The 27,970-nt window shown below is 49.6% G+C and overlaps 1 protein-coding gene and 2 non-coding genes across 3 annotated transcripts; all 3 read right to left on the reverse strand.

Annotated features, from left to right (window-relative positions):
- On the reverse strand, positions 1-27,900 carry LOC144123979 (uncharacterized). The gene is made up of 4 exons (XM_077656673.1): positions 27,891-27,900; positions 24,102-25,461; positions 21,398-21,423; positions 1-158 (listed from the first exon to the last, which is right to left on the reverse strand). The coding sequence occupies exons 1-4, from the start codon at positions 27,898-27,900 to the stop codon at positions 1-3; spliced, it is 1,554 nt and encodes a 517-aa protein (XP_077512799.1).
- Positions 25,536-25,607, reverse strand: TRNAM-CAU (transfer RNA methionine (anticodon CAU)). Its single transcript has one exon. It is a non-coding gene; the product is annotated as a tRNA-Met (tRNA).
- On the reverse strand, positions 25,893-25,964 carry TRNAM-CAU (transfer RNA methionine (anticodon CAU)). Its single transcript has one exon. It is a non-coding gene; the product is annotated as a tRNA-Met (tRNA).
- Positions 27,901-27,970: the final 70 nt, after the last annotated feature.

A 27,970-nucleotide genomic window follows, 5' to 3' on the forward strand; every position in this document is an offset into this window, starting at 1 on the left:
CTAACTGGGCGGGATGGGCAGCCTGACGCTCATTGTGGCCGTGTACTTGGTGTCGCATGGCCGCTCTGCGGGGTACTTGTGGATGCCAGTACTCCTCGCGCCTTCGACCTCGACTGCGTCCGGAACTGAGGCGACGCCGGCGTTGAGCGCCGGTACAGCTGCATGGACGACGAATACCGGGACAATGGAAGGACCCGGACTGCCGTCTCGAAGCCATACGCAGTCTTCCCCTGCCCCCACTTCGACAAAGAAGGTGAATAAAGACCGCGTTGCGACTAGACTGACTGGGGATAGACAGCGGAGGCCCTCGAAACATCAGGAGGGTGTTGTGGGGGAGAAGGCACCAGCGAATGAAACCGAACGACCAGACGAAGAGGTCGCCCTCAGGACTGGACGCCGCGGCCGGCGGCAGCGAGAACAGCGAACGCCTCGCGTCGTGAAAGTGCGAGGACAGCGCAGCACGAGGGGGCGCGGACTAGCTAGCTCACGACGACACCGAGCTTAACTAAGTGTTGTCGCTCTTCGAATTAGTGTTACTCCCCTTGGAGTGTGCTTGGTTAAGTGCTTTGTAAACAACAGACCCTGTACGTTGGTGCTGCGTCGCTCCCCAACATGCGCCTCTTACATAGGCAAAAAAGAAAGACGGATAAAATGGAGGCCAACTTGAAAACCCTTTGTTTACCGCATTCATTTGAGAGCGAAAACGCGCTTTTGATGGCGTTGTGAGAGAATAGATGTACAAAGGTTGAGGACGCTGAGGAACGCGGCGAATATGATACACCACAGGCTAACAGAGCAGAAGCTGTTTTCCTGGCACATGTGCAACTTTGCTGGCATTTGAAACAAAGAACAAGAAAAAATAAAACGCGTACCTAATCACGTCGGACGCAATTGCACATTTAGAGACCTTGTACTGTAGCGAGATATGGCGTGAGAGAAAAATTTAAACGAAAAGTTAGTTTGTTGCGTGGCTGTAAGAACATTAAGAATTGATCAGTTCACGCACCATAGTAGACGACTTCAAACATAGCAAATAGCGCAAAAAAAAATGACGGGAGAGAAACGACAGGAGGCACGATAGTTCTACTGTTCTGGCCTGCAGTTCTATGTCTATAGTCAGTAAGCGACTAGCTTTGATAAGAGCTTTAGCAGAGTATGGCTGTCAACGATAGAATTTCGCTTATTAAAGGGTCTTTGAGAAGAGTCTTTTCGAACGTGCCATGTGTTCCATCAGTCCTCTCGAACGCTGTTATCCGCCGAGAAAAATCTTGGTAACGCGTAGTGCGAAGCGCCTGGTGGTAGAAAAACTCTGAGGTCTTTGCCACTGAAGGTTGAGAGCCATCCAATGCACATCTATGCACATGTGTTATTGAGCAAATGTAGCGTACTTTATTACTGCTCTACATATTAGTGAGCATGACTTTAGTACGACTGCATTAGCCAGCAAGTGTAGTGCACTTGGCAGCATGCGAAAAAAAGCTTGCGCGATTCAGGAAAACACCCAGCGTATAGAAATTCTTTTCAAGTTCGCCCGGCTTGAAAACACGCGTTTTAACGTGACAGATTAAAAAGTTAGCTTCGGAATTGTGTACTATACTCCATCACCCTCTTTTTCAAAGCGCTTGCCTAATGTTAACGAACAGCCGCCTCCATGGGTACACTGGGAAAGGGGAAAAATATTTCTGCAAAAGAGAGGCCTTTCTCTTCGTGTCGGCAAATACTGCTAGCCGCAGAAATTTATTTTGCGTTTAAGACAAGCACTCTTTGGACCAAATATTATAAAAAGTTCTTAGCGCTTGAAACAGTGTACTATACAAACTTAATTTCGTTAACGTGCTGTGAAAATGCAAACGTTTCATGATGTCGTCTGCTTTTGCGGTTCGCGCACAACGTTCGTGCATGAGCTTGGTTGGTGCATTGAAAGGCTTTCTCTAACCATACTTTTGTGTAAGAAACTGGCTTGCACATGCCCGCTCTCACCTTGTCATGGCACTGCGCTTACAGGCTTTGCACATAAAAACATGAGTAAGAAATGGTAACCTGTCCTACACGTAAGTGAATACCGTTCCTAATGCTGACAAGTGCAACATGCGTGTTTTTTCCTCAGTTTATAAAGTGGAAGTCGTTCGGGCGTGCAATGCACGGCCACCACCAGACTTCGAAATTAAGCAAATTTAATTCTCGACGAGTAAGGCTCACTTAAGTTTGGCGTGTGGAAGTATTTTCTGCTTTTATAAGATAAGTGTCTCCGAGAATCCTTGGAGAAGTGTGCAGACCCTTGAGTTTTCAATTAAGTAAAAAAACTTTGTTCCCTTCTTTAACTTTGCAGTGCACAAGTATAGTGCAGTTTGGTGCGCAAATGGTTCCAAGCGATGGGACGGACAGACTTCAGGCCTAACCGGCACCAGACATTGCGCTCACCTGAATTCGTGTCAAGCGCCTTCGAATGCTACGGATCTGAAAAGAAATGCGTGCATAGCTGGATAACCACACCACCACAAAGCGAACACAAATTGGAGAGGGCACTTTAAGGGACACTGAGGAGAACTCTATCGGATTTTTTTCGTTAGCAAAATCTGATATTTCTGAAATTCATGGCTTTGTTGCCGCTTGTCCGGGAGCGAAATATGCATTTATGTCAGAGAAATTTGGATTCGAATTTTAAAAATTTTTCCCGCGTCTCCGATTCAAACTTGAGAACTCTTATGATATCACGGAGAACTCTTATGACGTCGTAGGACGGAGTGACGTGAAACGTGACGTAAACGCAGACTCCGTGATTTCTGGTGGCTAGCGGTGCGGTCTAGCAGCTGCCGAAACGAAAGCTACCCCCGCCGCACGTTGAATGCATCTATCGGGGGTCGCTGCCGTCGCTTCGTTTTCGTTTGCACCGGCGTCTTGCCAGCGTTGCGATGGATCCCGTTCCCGAACCCGACAACGCATTTCTCGCAAAATCTCCGGCCTGCTTTTCAGCGACCTCAGCCCCACAGAGCGTGCGATGCTTTTGAGGGAGCACGGTTAGGTTAAGCGCCGGCGGGTCGATTCCCCCCTTCCTCAGTAAGCAGCCGTTGCAGACTAAATATCATAATCCCAGTGGGGGGAGTCGCCAGGCGCCAGGACCAGATCGGCGCGTTGCGCCCATCGGAGGCTGGCCGGTGCTTTGGGACCAACGGATTGGGATTCCTTGAACGGCGCGGTTGCACGGGGCAGCAGGCGGCGTCGAGGTCTCCCATGGTTGCAAGGGCCAAGTTATTTATTTATTTTATTGCCACAAAAAACGGATAGGGGCTCAAGGGCGGTCGCGTTTATAAGTGGGCGCCTTGAAACTAAAGCCGACGCACGACGCTTCAACGGCTTCCGCTAGATCCAACGGGTCCACTGGATCGGGCTCTCTCGCCCACTTGCATGTACCTTCAGATGTGTACCGTGAATCGATCAAATTAGCCGAGAGCTCGAAAAGAACAGCTCCGCCCAACTGCCGAAGTTATTTAATTACGTCTCAACGCGCACCTCGCCGCGGAGCCGAATCAGTCTGGCCGGGCCGGCGGCGGCTGGCGCACTCGGCGCGATATAGAGGCCTGCTCCAAGTCTCCGCCAGTGCGGTCCGAGTGTGCCGAAGCCGCCGAACGCGTCGGCGGTCAAGCGCAGTATAGAGGGTCTCGCTTTGGCCGAGGTGACGTCGCCGTGCAGCGCGCGCGCGCGCGTTACGCCGGAGCATAAACGCGCCTTAACAGAGCGTGCGTTTAACCGCTAACAAACGTATTCGGTGGCGGCATCTATGGGAGCCGCTGAAACCCCCGCCCACTCACTGAATAAAAAAAAAGTGCCGTGGCCAGGTTCGGAATCGAACCAGGGACTCTGTTGTTTAAGGCGGTGACGCTACCACTCCGCCACGACGTCTCAGGGTAAATTCATCAAAAGGCGCATCTAGTGAATGCACTCTTCCGATGCAGAAATCTCCGCGCTTTCGCAATGTATATCCTGGCCTAACAGGGCTAGGCCATCAGCAGTTTTTCTTTACTGCCTTGTACTTTGGCTCCCGTCCCTAATAAACGATTTCCGTTAAGTAGTTCGAAGTTGGCACAGCCGGGAATGTTTCGCCGGGCTAGCGTGCGAAGACACAAGTGCTCTTTATACTGCGAACTGCCTTGTACGGTCACGTACCATCGTGCTATCATAGCTTTTCATCGACCGTGGCGAACATCTGACAAGCCTTAACAGGCTCCTTCAAAGGTTAACCAGCACTTGAAGCGGCACTTGGAGTTCCTCTGCTGTTCGGCGCTTGTAAATCGAGGCGCGTCAAAAAAAAAAAACACGGGGAACGCAAAGCTCATAGACGCGAAGCGCCATAACAAATCGAAACTCTCTTGGCCGCCTGTGGCGCCGCCAAGCATCGGTTTTCTTTGTTTCTAACATTCAGGTTGTCTTTTGTCTGCATTTCTTGTGTGATAAAAGTGCACTATCGGTTTTAAAACAAAACTTACTTCAATATTGAACCGCGCAACGGTCATTTGTCAGCATCAGAGATTCGCGCCCCAATGTAGGAAGGAAAATTCTTCCAAGGTTGCGTCTCTTGTCCTATGACGTCGCCACACCTGTACTTTCGAGATTGGCCATGGGGGCGATACCTGTATTTTGATTCTTGCTATTTTCTACCTTACAAAAGCTTTGTTTTAAGTAAGAGCGGCGTTTTCGTGATCAGGAGCTGGTATTCTATCGATACAAACCAACTTAAATTTCTCCTGTGTCCCTTTAAGCTCCGTCTTAAGGGAATGACGCGATAGCTTTAATAGGTTATGGCCACATCTGCAGAAAGGGTCATTCTCTACTTACACTCATAGATCCCTAGCAGTCCTCATACTGACACTGGGGCAGTGGCCCAGCAGCTTCAGCGATGCACCACTGCTCTGCGATGGCAGGTGCTGCCACCGGTGGGGCTTGTGCCACCCAAGTTGCTCCTCCCGAGCAAACCCCTCGTTACCAATCATAATTTAACTGCCACCTGCCATGGTGCGCAGTGTGCTCACAACTCGGTGCGCAGGTTTTGATGGCGCAACAAGGTGACGTCACCTAAGTGGCCAGCCTGCCTCTTGTGTTGCTTCTCTTGGATTTATGGCTGATTTTTCGCTCATGGTCAACGACGCCGACGGCGCCAAATTTTCTGATACACGGGCTCCTTAACGGTGTCGCGTTAGAACATCAATGAAAACGAAAGTGGGCAACCAAGAAATCTAATCGGCAGCATAGTAAACAAGCCGCCAGATCTCAATCCGAAGCCTCCAGCTTCCCGGGATACATCGGAGTCTCTGGTGGTTGCAGTGCAGGGCCGCCAGCTGTCCCTCTAGTTTACGGTAACAAAATTCATGACTCGGGGTGAAGAATACTGGTAGCACCCACACAAATCATGCAAAGGAAAGTTTTCAAAGAATGTCTCTAATTTCACTGTGCCTCTACGATGTCGTCCTTTCGTGGAGAACTACCAAGTTCATATTCGGATTGGCAGTTAATGTACGAAGCGTCATTTCGAAGGTTCAAAACACAGCGCTACGTGCACGTGGAGATGACTCCCGGCAGGCGGTGCAGACCAGTTGAGAAGTGCATTAAACAAGCGTGCGACAAACTGCGCTACGTCATTTCGAATATGGAATTTTAAAACGCCACGATAAAACTACGCCGTGAATTCATAGATACCCCCAAAAGGTGCTTTATGCGCCGTGTGTTCCCCCGAACAGCAAAAGCTTGTAGTGTAGTCTGGAATTTCCGCCGCGCACGCTCTATTCCGTCGCTAATACTGCCGTTCAAACAAGTAGCAAGGTTTATATTGAATGCAGTCCTCAAACAGCGTGTACGATAAAGGAACCGCGCACTGTAACAGGCTACTTCGATGGATTTCGTCGATATCGCTGATTATATTCCTGTATTATTTGCAGCGATTTCGGCTTTTGGTTTTGCTCTTCCTGAAGTTACTTGCTATATCACAGGTTATCATCTTTGCAGATTGCATGCCTTTCACTTTAATACCTCCCGAAGCATTTTGCCAAGCGCCTTGAAGGACAGCAGAGCGAATCCGAAGAGCGACAACACTTAGTTAAGCCCTCGGTCATCGTGAACTGACTTGTGCTCGCCAACTCTTGTTGCTCAGTCCTCGATCTTCCACGACGCGAGGTCCTCGCTGTTCTCGCTGCCATCGGCCGCGGCGTCGAGTTCTGAGGGCGATCTCTTCGTCCGATCGTTGTGTGCCGTTCAGTGCGGCCTTCTCCAACCCATCAAGTTTTTTATGTTTAGATGGTCTACGCTGCCCATCCCCACTCAGTCTACTGGCAGCGCTCCCTTTCTTCACCTTCCTTGTCCAGGAGGTTGTAGGGGATGAATGCATATGGCTTGGAGACGGCAGCCCGGGTTCTTCCCATAGCACGGTCCTCTCCGTCCAAGTAGCAGTACTGGCGCTCAACGCCGATGTCGCCTCAGTTACGGGTGCAGTAGAAAACGAAATCGCAAGGAGTATAGGAATTTACAAGTCCCCCGGAAGACGGCCACGCGACACGTAATACGCGGCCTCGACTAGCGCCAGACGGTCCATCCTATCTAGGTAGAGCAGGAACAAGCATCAGCAAAGGCGTCGGCTTGAGAACTCCAGCGGCACCTCTAGGTTTCGCCCGGGGCCTTTGTCCGACGCCGAAGGGCACCACTCCGGCCGCTGCCGCCGACGATGCAGGTCTTTGGTGATTTCAGGAGCGAATTTGTGGAGGTCCGCTGGCCTTATGCTCCTGCCATCGTCAAGAATGCCTCTTGTCGGAAGGCCATATCCTCCATTTTCAAACTTCGTTTTCGTCTCGGTACATGGCGTGGTGTGCTCTATCCTCTCTGGCTATCCCGTTCGACTTTGCGTTCGAAAAGAGAATAGGCGACGTTATGAGAGATACTAAAATAAGAGTGCCCTAAAGAAACGAGGACGGAACTGTTGTGGCTGGAAAAAAAGATCCCGAATACTTGTGTCGTCTTCTGCTTCTCATGCCCGCAAACGTGCGCGCGCAAATTATTACTTTTATTATTGTTTGTTGCGCTAAAGGTACCACATGACATTAAATGTGATATCAGTAACGAACGTTATGAATCCTTAGAAAAAAGCATGGAGTTCAATTATATGTGAAAAACCATATAAACTTCGACCATATATGTTTTGGTGTACCACAAGTGGAAATTGGAGTGATTATTGGAAGACAGGACTGCCTCTTGAAGAACGCAAGCGCGCACCAGCGAAGTTCCTGGGTATGTCTGCTGTAGGCGGTGCACTGTGGTGTCGAAAGCGGGTGCTTCACAGTAAGGGCACTTTTCCGGCGCAGGAATCTTCTCACTTTTCCACTAGCGCAGGAATCTTCTCATTTTGCCACTTGTTGCAAAGGAACACTAGTCGTGAACTGCAGGCGTAAGGGCCCCTCCGGCCTGCAGCCGCCTCACAGACCTCCTCCGCCCGTGTTAGGTTGGGGGAGGGGGTAAATACACGTGGGACTTCTTAAGAACACGTATACGCTGCTTGAAGGAGGTTTAAGATGTTAAATACGTCAGAAGTAGATCTGGCGGCCAAGGAGAAGGGGGAGTCTGTGGGACGTCTGTTAAACGGGAGAGCATGTCAGCTGCGATGTTATAGACATCTCTGCTAGCTTGCACCAAGTGGATGAGTATAGGCGCCGGATAAGACTGACAAGCAGCATGTATGGCCCGGGAAACCCGAAGGGCACCACGGGCTTTCTTTAGGAGCTTCAGAGCTTCGTGTGAATGAGTAAATAGGTGCACCTGGTTATAAAAAGGGTCGGCAGGTAAAGCTTCGGCGACATTCGAATCGCTTGCAGTTTGAAGGCAAGAGGAGATGAATTGCTAATACAGTAGGTTTGGTGGCTGTAGAGGCGAGGAGTGTTGGGCTTATAAAAGCAGTTGATGCCCCATTAGCGTTATGCGACATCTGCGTAAAGAATAGGGCCACCATGCTTCGTACATAAAGATGGCGGTAATGGCGGAGAGGAGAACTATGACTTCCTATGGCGAGCAGGCTTGTTTGAATTAATGTGACTGTGCCCCATGGTGGCGGCTGAGGCTCGGACGTGGGACGAAGCGAAACTTTCCATGCTGTGTTGGTTTGTCTTTGGGCAATTAAATCTGCCAGTTAGTTGAGCTGGGCATCCTTCTGGAGCAGACAAAGAGGAGTTGCTCAAGGTAGAACAGTAAAGACACGCATGGATTCGTGGTTGAGTGCTTCAAGTGTGGTCCAGTGTGTTTTCGTAAGTTGTTCAAACTGAGCCCTAAATAGGAGCCGAGGTTGAAAGACAGCACGATCAAGACGGCAAGCTGTATCTGAGCGGGCACCTCCAGAACAATTGGCTATTCTGCGGGTGAGGCGAAATGTGTGTTTAGCACTCTTGCACGTAGCTGACAACCAAGCCATGCTTTGACCTGAAGCATTAACGCGCAGGCCCAAAATATTGGTATGTTCCAATTCAGCAAGTGGTGCATTGTCAATGGTGAATAGGAACGGAGTGGCTTTGAAAATACGGCTGTCAGCTTTATTGACCACATGGACATAGCAGGATTTGAAGACGTTGAGGGAGAAACCAGGGTTGACAGGAAATTTGTGAAGATGTAGGGAATTTTACAGGGAGTTTTGCAGCACCTGAGCTGGGCGGTTGGTGGACCAAAGAGTGATGCCATCTGCATATGCTGGAGCTTGAACATTAGGAAGAGTGGAGAGAGTGTTTTTGAGATGAATGAATGCGATGTTAAATAGAGTTGGGGCTAAAACTGAGCCCCGCGGTACTGCGATATTAGAAATGAAGCGTCCTGTGAGTGTAATATTAACGCGGATTGAGAATGTCCCTTGTGAAAGAAAAGCATGAATTGCTCGACAAAGCTGCAAGGGCATGTCAAGTGATGGCATAGTGTTGAGAATGGTTGCGTGGAGAATGTTGTTGGCCCTCGTGATATCTGTTGCTAGGACTGTACGAACAATATTGCTGTGAGATGAGTGACGTATCACGTCGTTGGCGAAGTGGTCAAGACCATCCTCGGGTAAATATCCTAGTCTGAAGCCAATTGGGGAAGACAAACATTCCTAATGATGGTCGGGCCACGAGGAGAGTTGAGTGGGAAGCGGTTTTTTATACAGCTCGCAAATATTTGAGGTAAGAGCAATCGGTCGTAGTGCCCCAAGAGTAGTGGGTGATTTGCCGGGCTTTTGTACCGGAACTACCAATGAATGTTTCCAACGGATGGCATTTCACTGAATATCAAGAGTTCGTAAAAAATTCTGACAAGTGAAGTCTATGCCTCACCTTTCAGATTCCGGAATAGGGCATAATGTATACCATCATGGCCAGGAGCAGTGTTAGGGCGGATGTCTTGAATAGCAGCTGTAAGCTAAGCCATGATGAACGGACATGTTATCTTATCTTCTGCCTCATATTTGGGACTGAATAGAACGGGTGCTGGTGACAGTCATAATTCGGAAAGAACTGAAGGGTCGCTTGCGAAGCGAATTCATCTGGAGAAAGACGAAGGGCAAGGCGAATACTCTCGGTGTAGTCTTTGACGGATGGCTTGCGTTCCATGGAATGAAATATGGCAATGCAGCATTCCATATTTTTCATATTGAAAATATAGAAATATTGAATGCTGGCATGCCGCTCAGGAGTTGGCAGGAGTAGCAAAGAGGCAGACTTAGTAGCAGGCTAGGTGGTAGAGGGTAACGATGAATCGCCCCCTGCGAGTGAAGACGGTGACTTGAGTAGCAATGAAATTCCGGGTGCAGGAGGAACTGAGGTGCAGAGGAGGCACCGTTGAGGTGGAAGGGTAGGCGAAACAGCAGAGGCATTGATAGCAGGATGTGATCGTTCGATGTCATAATTACTCATGTGCATCGGCCCAGCTACGGTAGGCCTAACCGCCGCACATAATGAACGTGGGCATTGTGAAGGCAACGTCGGAGGCCTTGTCCTGAGATTTTCTGGCTCTTTTGTGTTCTTCAGGCAGCGTGAGGAGGTGGCCCTATGGCCAGAATGGTAAACACACAGCATCAAAGCACAAAAGTAGCCTATTGATTGTTGTTGTTGCCTCAAAAGCGATGGCACATACTGCCAGGTGGCGTTCGTGGCGCTCGGAAAGAAGACGACGCTCGTGGTGCTCTCGTTGGCTGGTTGACAGCGCGGAGTTGACATCGAGGCTCTCGAGGGGAAAAGGAGGCTGCACTGGTTCTGAGGAGAAGCACTCGGAAACATCGGAGATGCGTTCGATAAAGGCTACGGAAGTGCCGCGAAAAAGATGCCGATGCTCGTGCGAAAAATTGGTAGCAAGTACCTGTGACTGGCCACTGTGAAGATGGATCAGACTGCGGGCCACGCACACGCCTTGCGTCAACAGTAATGACAGGTTGGTTTCGGCGATGGCGTCACCGTCTTGAAATGATTCGCACTCAACCGTAATGAAGGCGCTGGTTCGAGGCGGCAGGGTGACTGTGTCCGTAGAAACTCGAAGTGTCTGGCTTGGTCGCGGCGCGTTGGGGAGGGCGACAGCACTCTCAGTTGAAAACGTGACCTTGTTATCGCGTAGGTCAATAATCGCCCCATATTCACGCAGAAAGTCGACACCTAAGATGAGGTCGCGCGAACAGTTATTCAGAACAAGACAGCAGACGACAAATGTGGACTCCCGGATTTGAACTCGGGCGGTGCACATGCCGAGAGGTGCAATCAAATGACCGCCCGCAGTGCGAACGTGTGTGCCAGCCCACGGCGTGAGAACCTTTTTGAGGACGGCGGCGAGCTGGCTGCTTAAAATCGAATAATCAGCACCAGTATCTAATAACGCTCGAACGTGGCGACCATCCAGCATCACAGGTATGTCTAAGGAAAGCCGCTCACGAGATGCAGGCTCCGGAGAGGATGATCGGGCACAGGCGTCGTTGTCTGCAGGCTGTGCCACCGGTAGTTCGTCGGCGTGGCGTGTGCTTTCTAATGGGGTCAGTGCGTCGGAAGTATCGGAGAATGCGGGCGTCTAAATCGGTAAGGCGCCGTCATGTGTCAGTGTCGATGTGTCGAAGCGAACGGGTACTGCGGACCTCGGAACCGTCGAAGCGTCGTTATGTCGAGGGAGTGTCGCTGTGTCGGAGTGAATGGTGACCGCGGACTTCGGAACCCGCGAGGCGTCGGCATTTCGTGCCCGCGGCGATGGGGGGTACCCCTCAGAACGACGTCCAGCGAGCCCACCCCCTAAGGTCGCTGGTTGCAGTTTTCCCGCCGTGGGCTGGGCGACCGGCCTTGCGCCGCCCGGGAAAAACTCGCGGTAGAAGGTGAAGGACGACTCCCGGGCGATGGGGATCGAGCCCGCTGGCGACGAGACTGTTGCCAACGTTGGTCTTCAAGAAAATCCGCGACGGCCCTGGGTCGTTCGCCATAGCGGGGTCGAGGAGAATCGGGGGGAAACCCTTCGAGGCCCAGACGGCGGTAGGGGCAGTGGCGATACAGGTGACCTGGTTCCCCGCAGTGAAAGCATAGGGGGCGTCTGTCGGATGTGCGCCACACGTCGGCTTTGCGCGCGGACGGTCGGGGAGCTTCTACGTACTGCAGCACGGGTGCAGGCGGCCCCGGCACTTCAGCAGGAGCCGGAACGAAGGACGCCGGTGCTGGAGCAGGGGACTGCAGGGCTTCGGCGTAGGTGAGACGACGGTCACGCGCGAAAGGAGGAGGGGATGGACGAGCCTCACCAGCAGGTAAGGACGGCCGGAGCACTTGCTGCACCTCCTCGCGGACAAAGGTCGCCATGGAGCTTTGAGCTGTGGTAGGGGCCCCGTACAGCTGCCGGATTTCTTCGTGCACAATCAACCGTATGAGATCGCGTATCCGGGAGGCATCGGTGCCGTGGAACGGTAACTCGCTGGAAACGGAGGCGGCGGATACGGGTCGATCGTACGCGGATGCTCTTTGCTGAAGAACCCTCTCGATCGTGGAAGACTCAGTGAGGAACTCGGCGACAGTCTTCGGAGGGCTGCGGACAAGGCCGGCAAAAAGTTGCTCCTTGACGCCACGCATGAGATGGCGCAGTTTTTTGTACTCGGGCATTGCAGGGTCCGCGCGTCTGAAAAGGCGCGTCATGTCCTCGACATACGCTGCAACATTTTCATTGGGCAGCTGAACGCGAGATTGCAGAGCGCGTTCTGCCCGTTCGCGACGATCCGAGCTGCCGTATGTGTCTACGAGCCGACGCCGGAACTCACTCCAAGAGACCAGCTGATCTTCGCGGTTCTCGAACCAAATCCGAGCGCCGTCCTCCAGGCTAAAGTAGACGTTCCGGAGCTGGGCGGCGTCATCCCACTGGTTGAATGCGGCAACGCGCTCGTAGTGCTGCAACCAGTCTTCCACGTCTTCAAAGATGTCGCCGTGGAAGGACTTCGGGATGCGGGGGTTCTGGAGCGTGAAGTAGGGTGTCGACGCCCCAGGCATTGGGATGCTCAAGGCAGGTTGCTCCGTGGACATACCGGATGGAACAGGCTCGGGGGGTAAGCCTCGAATCCGGCGGCGAGTACGGTGAACAGGCGTCGTGACGGGAATTGGACTGGAGCTCCGACTAACGGTTGGGGTACGGGACATGAGATCGATCCGACCTCCACCAGATTTGTCACGGTGTTGGTGACAAGAGAGGACCTGTTAGAAGGCAGGGCTCGGCAGCACGTCCTTCAGTTGGCGAGACGGCGAACTTCAACGTCTTTCAAAACGAGAGCACCACGAGCGTCGTCTTCTTTCCGAGCGCCACGAACGCCACCTGGCCACCAACACCGTGACAATACTCACGGTGGGGGATTAGCCAGAGTTTGGTGCTGATCCAAAAGAGAGAAAACTCATCCAGGTTTATCTCAAGTGGCTAATAAATATAAAGAGAGGCATCTGTGAAAAAAAGTCAAATTTTTAGAGATCTTGAGGAAATCAGAATAAAAATCGAGGACGCAGTGGGGTGGGGGTTGAGTAACTAAATTTTATATCGATAGTCAGAAATAAAATAACTGAGAGAAAAGTAAATGCCGCGAGAAGTCAACACAAAAATGTCCCGGTTTCGATGACGTACCTGTGAAGAAGCTCAAATACCTGCCTAAGGGAAAGCCCTTTGATGGATACAGCGAAGGACAGGAGGACGCGAAGAGTAAACGAAAGCCCTAATTGAGCGAGAGGATTTTGCAAAAACTGAAATATCTGCCGTGCAAACCACGGGTAGAAGAGGATGAAATGATCTATAGTTTCAACGTGCCCGCATGACGCAAATAGATTCGACGGGGAGAGCTCAGAACGGCATAAATAAAGATTGAGGCGGTGAATCCTGGAGCACAACAGCGTGATGGGAACCCCAGGTTGCTTTGATGCGCATGAACGCATGCTCCGTGGGAATTTTAGGTGTTCAAAATCCGCTGTAGCAAGGATGGGTTCATGACTCGGGCTCTGGTGCTGTTGGAAACGTACGGTACAGACGGTGTTGTTGTTGTTGTTAGCCTATCAAAAGATGGCACATGCCCACACTGGAGGATCGGCCAAGAATCGGGTGGCTATTCACCTGAACGCAGTTAATAAAAAGGAAAAGCACGTGGGAGCGCAACACCGGTGAATTCTTCCTCATGAACAGAAAAGGGATGAGAGTTTTGATTTCAAAATTATAAGAGTAATAATAGAGGGATTTAATAATAATGATTAAGTCAAAATGTAATAATTGATATAAAAGAAAAATTTTGGAACACTTAGCTTGGCAGTCGGTGAGACTCTATCAGGAAATTTAGAACAACGGTACAAACAGATCTGTGGCTGAACCGAAATGTGGTGGCGCCAAATGATAGCAAGAGTGGGCTGCTCAAACTAAGGCCAAGATGCTGCAAGGGCTCCTCCAGCAACCTTTTTCTCAGAGAGTTGAATCGGCTACAATACAGCCAAAAATGTTCTATAGATTAAGGCTCACGGCAAAATGCACAAAGAGGAGAGAGCGCCAAACCCGACTTGTGTAAATAGAAATTTAGAGGGGGGATGCGGCAGCGCAGCCTCGTCAGTGATACTTCAAGCTGCCGAGAGCAACAAATTTTCCTGTTCCAATAATATTTAAGGTGCTCATAATTCGCCGATGTTAAAAGTGTTGTGTCTTGCGTGCTTAAAAACGCACGTCGCCGAAATCTAGATGCTGTTATATAGGCTGTAGCCGGGATGATTGGCAACACGAAGCCGCTGAGGGAAGCCTTTGCGAGATTGTCAGCAATCTCATTTACTGTCACACTGCTGTGACCGGGAACCCATACTAAATGAACAAGACTCAAATGTGGAGGAAGTACGGATAAGAAAGTTGTTATAATGGAACCGCCAACTGGTGAAGCGAGGGACGAACACAAATATAAAGAATCAGTAATTACTGCAACTGCTGTAATAGAGGGGTCTAGCTTGCGTAGTGCAAGTACAACTGCTAGAAACTCTGCTTGAAAAATAGGGGTGAAATCTGGAAGGCGCAGTGAAAAGAACCAGTCTAAATGCGAGCAAAATATTCCCACACCTGCTTTTTCATTGCATTGCGATGCGTCAGTGGCTATTGCTATATCTGTAGGTAGGGTCCTCAGGTGGATCTTCTAGTAGACCATTTACTATACTCGGTGGCAAAAGTTTTGCATTTTTTGCGAATATGTCGTCGAAAACAATGTGGATAGCGGGCCCATTGCGAAGCGCAGGAAGGATATCATAAATGTTTACATCTAAAGGCTGAAGCAATCTTTGCACAAACACTACCTGAGGGGAATTGAAACGAGACCAGGGGACACCAAAAAAGGAGGTCGGCTGACAACAGAAAATGCTTTGGGAACGGTGGAAATGGGATTCATAGATCCTCAGGTAAGTTTGCACAGTTAAAAATTGAAGTCATGATAAGAGAGGCGGAATGCGGGCTTCAAGGTACAGCACATTGGTAGCCACAAATTTTGAAAGGCCGAGGCACATGCGAAGTGCTTCCCTCTCTAAAAGGACGAGAGGACGAAGTTTATATGTAGCCGAGCCTGAGGACAACACCGATCCAAATTCTAAAATTGGCCTGACATACATTATGTAGATCATTAATAGCGCATTTCTGCTCATGCCGTACCGTTGATGACATAATCCCTGTAACATACCCACGGTACGAGCCCCTTTTGCCGCGACATGGTCAATGTGAGGTCGCCCGGTGAGTTTGTTGTCATAAATGACGCCTAGGTATTTTAGGGATTGAACCTGCGGTATTATTTTTAACTGGCAAGTGAGAGAGACCACTACAGGAGTGTATAGAGGGAAAACAAGGGTGACGCGCTTGCCAACATTTACCTTCAGGTGTAGTGCGCTCAACCAGTGCTCAAGTGTATTCAAATATGACTGCAACAGACCATACAGGGAATTTATATCCGGCGCAGCAGCAAAAAACGCAATGTCGTCCGCATAGACGTAAGTGCGTACATGGCGGTGGAGAGGAATTGAGCTCAACAGAATATTAAAGAGCACAGGAGAACGAACAGCTCCTTGCGGTACACCTCGCGTTTGTCTGTACCTCTCTGAATGAACACCATTATGGACGCAAAAGAATTCTCAGTTATAAAGAAATGCAGATATCCATGCAACTATATAAACTGGAAATTGAAGAGACTGTAGCCTATGTATCAGGATGGAGTGTTCTACACGGTCGTAAGCTTTGGCGACGTCTAACGTAACCAAAGCCGCGACCAGGCGTTGACGACGAGCAAGGAGAATTCTGCTCTCAAGATCAGCATGTACATTCTATATCAAATACCATGGCCGGAAACCGAGTTGGCACGAGCTGAGTAAAGTTTTGTGGTCCACAATGGCTCACACCCGAATTAGTAACACCTTTTCAATCAACCTTACCAGGTTTTGTGTTAAAGAAAGTGGCCTAATGTTATCCAATTCATAGCCTCCACCCTGATATTTAAGTAAAGGGATCACCTTGGACAGCTTCCACACAGAAGGCATCCAAGCGTATTTGAGATAGTAGTTTATTAGGTGCAATAAGGAGTTGGGAGACTCTTCAAATAGAATCTTGAGCATCTTTGCAGTAACACCATCAGGACCAGGAGCAGCAGCTGGCAATCTCTGGACAACTTGTGAAAGCTCTGATAGATTTACTTGTGAAGCCTTATCATTTGGCACGACTGGTGCAAACAACATTGGGCGCAAAGGTAGTAAAGACGAGAACCGCTTTTGCAGGCCTGTGGCAATTAATTCAACCGCCTGGATAGCTTCTTCAGGTAGGTGACATAACTAATGACTGAAAATTTTGAGAGGACATGAGCTGTTTCCTAGACCGTAGAAAACCGAATAGTGCATGTCTGTTGCCCGCCTTTGACAGATAATCGAAGTGTTATGAGTTATATTTTCACTTTTGACGAGAAATTGTGCGTTTAAAGGTGGCTGCAATAAATTTATAATCACTCCAGTTATTCGGGCACTGGTTATGAAGAAGCTATTTCTATGCTACCTTCCTCCGCCTGTAAATCTCTTGTACAGTCCGCATTCCAGCAGTTAGAAGAATTCCCTTTTGTTGGCCTCACCAGGAACTCCGACTTTTTACGGCTTTCCTCTATAGCCAGACATATGCTTGCTGACTGGTCGGCCTCGGCGATGTTAGACACTGAAGCAAGGGCAGAGCGCAACGCCGTCTGAAATTTGTCATAATTTACATGTGACCGCAACTGAGAAGACGCCGGAGTTACACGACATATGATGTCAAAATGAATAGGTATATGGTCACTTGAGGTGCCGCTATCAACAGTCGACCAATTCGTTACGCCAAATTCCAGGACTAATGAACGTGAGATCTAAAACAAATTGAGTGTGTGAGCGAAGATAAGTGGCCGATCCTGAATTTAAGCACATCAGGTTGTGATCAGAAACCCAGTCCCAAAGGCGGTTGCCGCATGTATTAGTCCTAAAACCCCACGACACATGGTGAGAATTGAAGTCCCCAGCCACGAGAACTGGGTTTTTACAGTTAGCGAGTAACAAGTCCAGAGGTCTAACATCCTGGACACCATTGGATAAATAACAATTTGCTATTGATAATGCAGAGCACCCAGGAAGTACAAAGTCTAGTGCCAAAATCTCACAGTCAGGAGACATTTGTTGAAAAGATACCATATTCCTGTGGCAAAATTTTGAAGAGACTAAAGTTAGTAAACCCCCTCCTCTAGACAGGCGATCTAGGTGAAATGAACGGTAATTTTTCATATGAAAATGCTGGTGGGTTTAAAGCCACGTTTCTTGCAGAATTATGACATCTGGATTAAGCTGGGTAGAAATGCAGTGTAAATCTGTGGAAACTGAAAGAATGGAGCGACCGTTCCACTGCACAACTCGCAACGACGCTATGGTTGCGAAAGCCTAGCAGCAGCAACTGCCGGCTCCAAAATGGTATCCTTGGGTTTGGTGTCAAGCTGCTGCTTCTTCGATTTGGGCTGGGTGCACAGAGAAGACAACGAATGAGACATGGGGGACCCGCTGCGCTTACGAACTCGCGCATCAGGCTCCACCATCTCGGAATCATACATTATACCAACATCCCTCGAAGTACCCGAGGTAGGTACAGCGGAAGGGGCAGAAGTTTGTTCATGGGGCTGTGATGCTACTGGAATTGTAGACCGGATAAGAGGAGAGGGAATTGCTGTCGAAAGAGGTGTCAAACCGGCCTGCACGGCATGTGTAAGCTGAGTCGCTAGAACGTTTGTAAGGCACTCCGACACACTTGCGACAATCTTTTCTACCATTTTAGACATGGAAGCCTCCACAGCAGCCGCAATTGCCTTGGACAGCGTTGAGTCTAACATGACACCTTGCCGAGCGGTCACACCGGCATAACTGTGGGCGCGTTCTTCGACCTCTGAAATAGCGTCACGGCGCGAACAGCGTTTTCTGTCAATTATCTCCAGAATTTGGATTTCCTGAGCTTGAGAGGGGCAATGTGAGTAGTTTGCAGAGTGGGCACCACCGCAAAGACAACACTTCTCATTCTTCTCAGTGCAGGGGCTCGTTGAATGACCATCCCCACATTTGCAACACCTCAAGTTGGATTTGCAACCGCCGGCGCTATGTCCATAGCGCCAGCAGCTGTTACACTGCAGAGGCCGAGATGAAAACGTATCTACCCGAAAAATAGAGGCCATGCCTTGATTTCAGAGGGGCAGGAAGAGCCGGCAAAAGGTAGCAACCACAGATTCAGTGGGCATCCGCAAGTTGTTTACATACCGCTACAGCGGTGCACAGCAACAACACCTGCAGCCGACCGAAGCTCAAGAGTCTCTGCCGGAGACAGGGAAGAGTCTACGCCTCGTACAATACCTTTCGTGCACGCCAGATGGGAAGGGATGAAGGAACTTACCCGAAGGGAGGCAAAGGGTGAGGAGTTTAGCAAATCTCTTACACAGGCGAGGTCTGACGATCTGCACAGAATCCCGCCGCGTCCAAACTGGCGTACCTCTGAGATCGACCCATAATGAGAAGTCGCCGACTGGAGAGCAGCCCGAACAGCACCAGGGTTGTTCATCTTGATTACACCACCATCCTTAGGCACCAGCACGACAGGGATACTGCCGACACCACTGCGCAAAAAAGCTTCCAACGGCAGGAGATCAGGGGACAGAGAAGCTGACTAGAGGGAGCTCCCCTGGCCGGGAGACTGGGTGGACATAGCCCGGGCTAACTGCCTTACCGCGCAAAGACGCAGAGAGAAAAGGCCACAACCAGCTACCCGAAACTTAGCCGATCGATCCCAGCAGAGCAGAGCTTACGATCACCTCAAGCAGCGGTGATTTCTTTTGTTGTTTTTGTTGTTGTTGTTGTTGACCTCACACAATGGCACATACCCACAAGGGGGATTGGCCATAACCAGGCGGTGACTATTTAAATGACCAGTTGCATGTGGCAAGCATGGGATGACCTACTCTTCTTCCCAGGGCGACATCCCAATGTCGTCTTCATCGGCGTATCCTGTGTGCACACATGATTGTGATAATAACAATGTTTCATTTGCATCTTGCATATCAGATGGTAACGTGGCGGGAAGAATGCTGCATGCAGGCAGCTTGACCATCCCACTGTTCCTGGTTTCTTTATACCGGCAGAAGGCGCACATCGAAAATATATGCGCGGGTCTGGGGACTGGCATGAGCTGAGCCACAGTCGCTGCCACGTGCAGGCAGATGAGGGTTGAAAGATGTGAGAGGAAAGATTGAAACAACAGACGCGCGTCGCAACAACCTCTCCCGCCCACGCACCGACGCTGGCTGTAACAGATACCCCCAGTTCCCACCCTCCCCACTACTGAATAACAGGCAGTACTAACCCTTTGTAAAGCAGCACCGTTACCCTTACTAGAAAAATATGCCTAAAGTGAGCACGTGAAACAAGAGCGGAGGAGACTTTCGAACAAATGTGTTCGAAACAGCTAGGACATGCTAAATAGCAGGCTGGTTAACTAATATCGAATTGCTAACTTTTTAACTAACTCTGGAAGGCTCTTTATGTATTGAGTGGCGTGTAGCCCATCGTAAGTAATATCCATATCAGTTTTTATAATTTCAAAAACGCGATTACCCTCGGCGCTATGGTCCAACGAATTTTGGATATTCCGACAACTTCCGTGCACTGCAGAGGTTGCTTTCCCTGCAGGTTCCTTGAAAGCGCATGATTTGGCGCCATATAGCCGAAATTTGTTGGTTCACAGCCCAGAGGGTAACCTTGTTTTCGGAATTTTAAAAACTGATATGGATATTACTTACGGTGAGCTATATACCTCTCAGTAATTAAGGAGCCCAGCAGTAATAGTTAAAAAGTTAACTATTCAATATTAGTTCACCAGCATGCTAGATAGCACATTTTAGCTATATTCTCCTGTACTCCACTCCTGAGAATGCTATGTGGAAAAAGGGCTCGTCTAACTCAGAAAGCCTATCTTTAAAAATTTTGAAGTTTTAGGTAAAACACCCTGTTAAGCGCCCACTTGCAACTGATAATGTGTCATTTTCGACACACCGCAGGATGCATTTGAAAAGCGGTACAAGGCTACTGTGCTGTGGTGCAAAAAAAAATGTGGTAAAGATTGCATCTTCCTGTTGAGAAAAAAAAGGATAGGAGAAAAAAAAACCAAAACAATAGCAGAGCGTCGTTTCGATCCACGGACCTCTGGATTATGGGCCCAGCACGCTTCCACTGCGCCACTCTGCTGAATGGAGGATGTACGCACTAATCCACTGCAAAATACAGGAGGGAAGGCCGATACACTCCATTGTACAATAACTTTTCATGTGGGACTTCATCGAAGACCTTCGAGAAGTCCAAAAGCAATGGAAACGACGGAAGTGGGCGCTGCACAATGCTTAGCCATCTCCAGTTCATAAAACCTCGTGATGCTTGGGCAGAAAAAAAAAGAAAAAAATGTAGCAGAGCTTCGTTTCGATCCACGGACCTCTGGGTTATGGGCCCAGCACGCTTCCACTGCGCCACTCTGCTTTTTTTTTCTTTATTGCCTGGCTTTGGCTCATAACATTTAACCAAAAAACACTAAATAAAAACCACACAAAACACTATGTACATAAGACACTGTCGTGGTCAGCCAGCATGAGTCTGGCTTCGTCATTCTAAAATTCACGAAGCATACAGAGAGGCTCTAGCCTCGAGAGCCACTCTGGAGGCTCCGCAGCGGCTTTCTGGATGGCCAGAAAGCAGTCCATTTTTTCCCAAAAATAAATTCGGGCAGGTCGTGCGTCTTTGTCACAATAATAGCCTGCCATTCTGGAGCGCCATATACAGTGGAGGCCCAAGAGCATTATGAGATCAAATGGTACCCCATCCTCATTGTCAGTGCTTAAATAACGAATTCCCTGCGCATCAAGTGGTAGCTCTTTCTTTATTGTCCTTTGTAGCACATCCCAGAAATAAACCCCTTCCCAGCAATGCAAAAAAACATGGTCTATTGTTTCCGGCTGTTTACAAATTAAGCAGTTCGATCCCCACGGTAAAAAGAAATCCTTTCCCTCCAAAAACTTTTTAACTGGCAGTGTCCCGGTGTGTAACTTAAAAAAGAAGGTCTTTACTCCTGGTGGCACCTGCATTTTCTTCTCCCTTTTTAAAACATCAGCTCCCGGACCTCCACTGTACAAGTCCCTTTACATGGGCTCTGGAAAAACAATATCACAAAGATCGTGGTACAACTTTTTTCTTTTAGTTTTATACAAATAATCGCTGGAAAAACGCGCTGAAAGAAACCTAACACTTGCTACAATCTCTCTGTAGTAACCAAAAATTCCACCCGCGACCTCTTCTGTGGAAACAATAAACTTGGGCAGCAATCGCCGCAGCCTCACCTGGCACACGGTGCGTAGGGACGGGTCTGAGACATCGCGAAAAAACAAGAAACGGTTCACCAGCTGCCTTAAAAAGAGGTGCCCTAGCCCCAGGCCCCCGTCTTTTACCCGCCGGAAAAGGTTGGTTCGGCTGCAACGTTCCCATTCTGAACCCCATATAAAGACGGCAAAAATCCGGTGTAGCTTTTGAATGTTCACCCTAGAGCAATGCAAAACTTGCATGACATACCAGAGCTTGCTAATAAAAAAAAGATTGCAGACTGTAGCTTTGGCGAAAATTGAGAGATTGGTGCCTTTCCATTTTTCAGCTCTGTCACGTGCTTCTTTCGTTTGCTGTTTCCAATACAGCTCGGTTTCGCGATAAGCATCGAGCGGAACGCCCAAATACTTGCCCGGGGTCGTCGCCCACGGTACGTTGGCGAAATTGTCCGGGTGGGATGGCCACCATTTATGCCAGAGTCCGAGGCATTTGGACCAATTAACCCCGCAACCGGTGACTTCGCTGAACTCGCGTACACACTCGACAGTTTCGCTTATGCTTCCCTGATCAACCGTGAATACAGCAACGTCGTCAGCATACGCAAGCAGCTTAACTTCAGCAGCTTGTAACCTAAAGCCATTAATACTATTGTTTTCTATTATTTTCCTACACAGCGTTTCGATGCAAATACAAAATAAGAGAGGGCTGAGGGGGCAGCCCTGACGCACCGAACGCTGCACGCTAATGGGAGCCCGCAAACACTTGTTAACGATAAATCTTGTCGTGCAGTTTCGATACGACAGGGCTACACCCTCGCGAATAAATGAACTGACATTCACATGGTCTAAAACGGAAAAGAAGATTTCGTGAGGAACACAATCAAAAGCTTTTTCGAGATCAATCTGAAGCATGGCCACTCGCCCATTAATATCATCGCAGCTTTCAAGTACACTGCGTGCTTTGTGAATGTAGGAAAAAATCAATCGCCCTTTTATTCCGCATGTCTGGTGAGGTCCAACAATATCCGATATCACTGTTTGCAGTCTTCGCGCCAATACCTTCATAAAGATTTTGTAGTCGACTTTAGTGAGTGCTATTGGTCGATATGCGGTAACAGATTGCAATTTCTCTATATCATCAGTTTTCGGAATGAGTACTTTATGGGAAGTCCCAAAAGACGGAGGCAAGAAGTTTATTCTATAGGCTTCATTAAACAATGTACACAGCACCGGGGAAATTTCATGCTTAAATTCTTTATAAAATGCCGCACTGAATCCATCTGGTCCTGGTGATTTCCCGAGGTTTAATTAATCTATCGCTTGTGCTACTTCGTTTTCAGTTATTGCTAGTTCCACTTTCGTTTTCTTTTCTTCGTCCAGCCGTGGCATTGCCCCAAGAAACTGATGCTTAAATGCGACTGCGTCTACCTTCTTCTCGTAGAATTCTTTAAAGGCTGCTTTGATGTGGTCAGTGTCTGCCGATAAGATACCCCCCCCCCCCCCCCCCATTCTATTTTATCGATGTGATTACTTTCAGCGTGGGTTTTTTCTAGACCGAGAGCACGTTTTGATGGCGCTTCGCCAGCAGCTGTGTCTTCCGCCCTCGCCCTCACCAGTGCTCCGCGATAACGCCGTTCATCCATGAGCTCTATCTTTTGCTTGGTTTTCCTGACATCTTCTATCCATTGCCCATGCGCTTTGCATTCCTGCTTCAGCAACATTTGCAGCAGTGCCCTTAACTCAGCTTCGTCTTGTTTTTCCTTATACCGGATACAAGTGGCCCTTTCTATTGCTTTGATTTTTAAAGATTCTTTGCTTAGCTCCCACTGTGCCAAATTTTCAGGTTCTTGCACGGGTTTATTTTCCCTATTTCATCCTTTACTGCTCGGTAGTACACATCGTCGCGAAGAAGCGTGTTGTTTAGCTTCCACATATCCCATGAAAATGCCTTGCTTCGCTTGACACTTCCGAGGCAGCACTCAACTAAACAGTGGTCTGAGAAGGACACTCCCACAACTTTGTACTGGCTGCATACACGGGCAAGGTCAACTGATGCAAAAATGCGGTCCAGCCGTGCATGGCTTGAGGCCTGAAAATGGGTGAACTTCACTGCCCGCGCACCCTCAAGCCATTCAACCACATCCTCGAGGTTCCCGTTATCAATAATTCTGATCAACAATTCAGTGCTCCTGTCTCGGAACCCACGGATGCTTGACTTATCGCGCGCATTTAGGACACAATTGAAGTCGCCTAAGACGATGAGCTGCCTCTCCATGCGAACGCGCTCTTGGAGGCTTTGGAAAAAAGCAACTCTTTCCTCTACCACATTCGGTGCATACACGACAACAATGCGCCACTCAATGCTATTCAGTGAAAAGTCAAGGACAATACACCGGCCAGACACACACGAAAAATAAGCTTGCACCTCTAGCCCCGGGATCTTCTTTACAAAGAGCACGCAACCAGCCGATGTCCCCACTGCATGACTGACGACAGCAAAAAATCTAGCCGTGAAACGTCGCACCATGCTGTCGGTTCTTTCGCTGCCGTCCACTTTCGTCTCTTGCACGGCCAATACATCTATCTCGCGCTCCGTAATAAGTCGATACACCTGGCCTTGTTTTTTCCTGGTCGCCAGGCCCCGGACATTCAGCGTAGCGACTTTAAAGGCGGAGGCGGGAGCCATTTTAACTCAAAAGGAAGGACCCAACAGCATGGTGCTTACCTCCCACGTCTAGCGCGCGGCAAGACGCCACTGTTGCCGCCGGTATCATCTGGCGGAAGAACATCGGCCTGCTCGAGGAGTACCTTGTCGCCGGCCCGCTTGTCATCCGAAAGGTTCGGGCGCGGCCGGAACTTCGGACGCCGGGATTGAGAGGTCTTCGCAGGGGGTTCTTCGACGCCGGGCGCTACCACCTTGTCCCCTTTGGGGCTGGTCTGGTCGTGGGGACGGATCGCCGGGGTGGTGACGGGGGGCGTGACACTAGTGTTGCAGGCGCCGCTCTTCCCGTGGTCGTCCTTGTTCGGGTCGTTTGACTGGACGGCCTCGGGCTCTGTTGGGCACGCCCCGTTCCCAGCTGTCACGTTATCGGCACCGAGGGAGTCTGCCGTCGACGGTTGGCTCGCTGGTTCGTCGGCCGCCTTGCTGCTATCCCCGGAGCTCACACAAGTGGCAAGCGTCGAAGCCGACTTGCCCGCCTCGCCCGTGCCAGTCGCTGCTTCCTCCGCCTCGGCGACGTCCATGAGTTCCGCGGTGTCGTTCGCCTTTCTGAGACCGGTAGCCGACGCGTAGGTACGGACAAAGTCCGCGTCCGCGTGTCCATAGCGCCGGCACTGGGAACACCTGGGCACCTTGCAGTCGCGGCGAATGTGGCCCGTGCCGTGACAACGCAAGCACTGCATCGGTCGCCCGGGCACAAGCACGAGGGCCAGCTCACCGGCTACTCGCAACTTGTGTGGCAAATCATCCACCTTCATTCCCGGCTTCAAGTTGAGTAGCACGGTCCTGGTGGTTGAGCCTTTCTCCATCATCCTTGAGACGCGCCAACGCTCCCGCGTCACCTCCGTCACGTTTCCGAACGCCGCGAAAGCAGTCCGGATGTCTTCGTCGGCCACACCGTGCAGCATCCAATGCAGGCGCAGCTTTACCTGCTGATCCTCCGGGTCGAAAATGATGCACTGGCGTCCTTTCACTTGTAGCTCCTTCAACGCAGCAAGCTTTTTCGTGGCTTCAGCACTGCTGAGCGTCACCGCCCACACATGATTAATCTGATACGCCCCCAACGCCACGACGTCGGGGAGCGCACCAGCGTTGGCGAGGGCTTCCCGAAAGTCTTCCACCCTGTAGGGCCTCTCTCGCACGTCACCGTGCAGCAACACCGTGTTAAGGACAACACGTCGTGTTGGCAGAGTAGGCAGAACAATCTCGTATTCCTTATCTGCGTCGGCAGCAAACCTGTTGCCGCGGCCAGCAAGGGCCGCTATCGCCGCTCCGCCGGAGCTCATGATTGTGCGTCCGCACCGAACGGTTGCCGGAAGTAGAATGACTGCGCCACTCTGCTGATTACGCTGCGCAGCAACGTAGCCTATATTAGGAGGCAAATTGTAGTACAGATTGAACCACACTTTTGAAAAAAAGGAAAGAAGAAAACCAAAACAATAGCAGAGCGTGGTTTCGATCCACGGACCTCTGGGTTATGGGCCCAGCACGCTTCCACTGCGCCACTCTGCTGATTACGCTGCGCAGCAACGTAGCCTATATTAGAAGGCAAATTGTAGTACAGATTGAACCACACTTTTGAAAAAAAAAAGTCCCCTGTTTTGTTGCTGCGCTATGGATCATAATAGCAGAGCGTGGTTTCGATCCACGGACCTCTGGGTTATGGGCCAAGCACGCTTCCACTGCGCCACCCTGCTGATTACGCTGCGCAGCAGCGTAGCCTATATTAGGAGGCAAATTGTAGTACAGATTGAACCACAATTTTGAAAAAAAAGGAAAGAAGAGAAACCAAAAGAATAGCAGAGCGTGGTTTCGATCCACGGACCTCTGGGTTATGGGCCCAGCACGCTTCCACTGCGCCACTCTGCTGATTACGCTGCGCAGCAACGTAGCCTATATTAGGAGGCAAATTGTAGTACAGATTGAACCACACTTTTGAAAAAAAAGGAAAGAGAAACCAAAACAATAGCAGAGCGTGGTTTCGGTCCACGGACCTCTGGGTTATGGGCCCAGCACGCTTCAACTGCGCCACTCTACTGATTACGCTGCGCAGCAACGTAGCCTATATTAGGAGGCAAATTGTAGTACAGATTGAACCACACTTCTGAAAAAAAAAGGAAAAGAACCAAAACAATAGCAGAGCGTGGTTTCGATCCACGGACCTCTGAGTTATGGGCCCACTCTGCTGATTACGCTTTTTTTTATTGCCGGGCTTCGACAGAATACAACAAAAAGCATACACGGGTAGACACCTAAACTACAAGAAGGTAGCCTACAACCCCCAGCGGGCCAGGCCTTGTCAGTTTAAAATTCCCGTAGTTCCGTCAAAGGTTCGAGCTTTGAATGCCATTCAGGGGGAGATGCTTGTGTTTTCAGCACCTCGATGAATTTGTGCATTGCCTCAGGGAAATACAATCGCTCAGCCGCGCATCCGGGTCACAATGAAAGCCTGCCATTCGGGAGCGCCATATGCTATGGAGGCCCGCGAGCATTACTAAATCCAACGGCATGCCGTCTTCTTTTGCTGTAGGCAGGAATCGGATTCCATACGGATCCAATGGTAATTCTTTTTTGATGGTCCATTGAAGGACGTCCCAAAAATATACCCCTTCCCAACAGTGCAAGAAAACGTGGTCGATTGTTTCTGGTTTACATATAAGGCAGTGGGATCCCCAAGGTAGGTAAAACCCCTTTTTTTTCTTGGAAAGATTTTACAGACAGAGTCCCGGTGTGAAGCTTGAAGAAATTTTTTGTTTCCGGTGGTACCTGCATTTTTTTCACCCGTTTCAGGACATCTCTGCCTGGGCCTCCGGAGCATATTGCCCTGTACATTGGTTCCGGCAATAACACGTCACATACATCCTTGTACAATGTTTTCCGCTGAACACCACTTAAATAATTTTTAGAAAATCTCGCCGTCAAAAACCTGACGCTAAACACAACCTCTTTAAGAAAACCAAAAATACCTCCAGTCATAGTCTCCGTTCCAACAATGAAATCTGGCACAGCACGCCCGAGATTGACTTGGTATACGGTACGTAGAAAGGGATCTTTAACGTCTCGGAGAAACAAAAATCTGTTTACTATCTGCCGTATGAACAAGTGCCCCAGACAAAGTCCCCCTACCTTAACTCTCCTGAACAAATTTGTCCGGCTGCACCTCTCCCATTTTTAGGCCCATATAAAGATAGCGAAAATACGGTGCAGCTTTTGCACATTTAACCGTGAGCAGTGGAGTACTTGCATTACGTACCAGAGCTTGCTTATCAAAAACAAATTGCACACAGTTGCTCTTGCAAATACAGAGAAATTAGCACTTTTCCATTTTTCGGCTTTCTCACGCGTTTCTTCAACCTGTGTTTTCCAAAAAGGCTCAGTTCCCTGTAAAATTCGAGTGGAACACCTAGGTATTTCACGGGTGTTGTCACCCAAGAAACGGTGGCGAGAACAGCTGGAGTTGACGGCCATTCTCCGTGAAAAATCCCAGGCACTTGCCCCAATTCACCAAACTTCCGGTAACCTCACTGAAACCCTTTACTGCTTCGATTGTAGTCCTTATGCTATCTTGGTTAACGCAGAAAACAGCAACGTCATCTGCGTATGCTAAGAGCTTCACTTCTGATTGCTGTACACGAAAACCATGAATAGCCTCGTTTCCTATAATGTTTCGGCAGAGGGTTTCTATATAAATACAGAACAGCAGGGGGCTGAGGGGACAGCCCTGGCGTACCGATCTCTGCACACTAATGGGGGCCCCCAAGGTCTTGTTTACTATTAACCTCGTAGTGCAGTTACGGTAAGCCATGGCCACACCCTCTGTTATGACAGAACCAACGTTAATGTAATGTAGAATGCAAAGCAGCAATTCGTGCGCC

This window comes from Amblyomma americanum, chromosome 3 (assembly GCF_052857255.1).
Source record: "Amblyomma americanum isolate KBUSLIRL-KWMA chromosome 3, ASM5285725v1, whole genome shotgun sequence".
Classification (NCBI taxonomy): domain Eukaryota; kingdom Metazoa; phylum Arthropoda; class Arachnida; order Ixodida; family Ixodidae; genus Amblyomma; species Amblyomma americanum.

Excerpts from the sequence above, each read along its gene's own strand:
- LOC144123979 (XM_077656673.1), bottom strand. Across the intron at positions 21,424-24,101 it reads CCGCGCGCTAGACGTGGGAG|ACCCGTCCCTACGCACCGTG; the intron begins GTAAGCACCATG and ends GCGATGTCTCAG. Across the intron at positions 159-21,397 it reads CCCTACGCACCGTGTGCCAG|CTGTACCGGCGCTCAACGCC; the intron begins GTGAGGCTGCGG and ends TCGTCCATGCAG.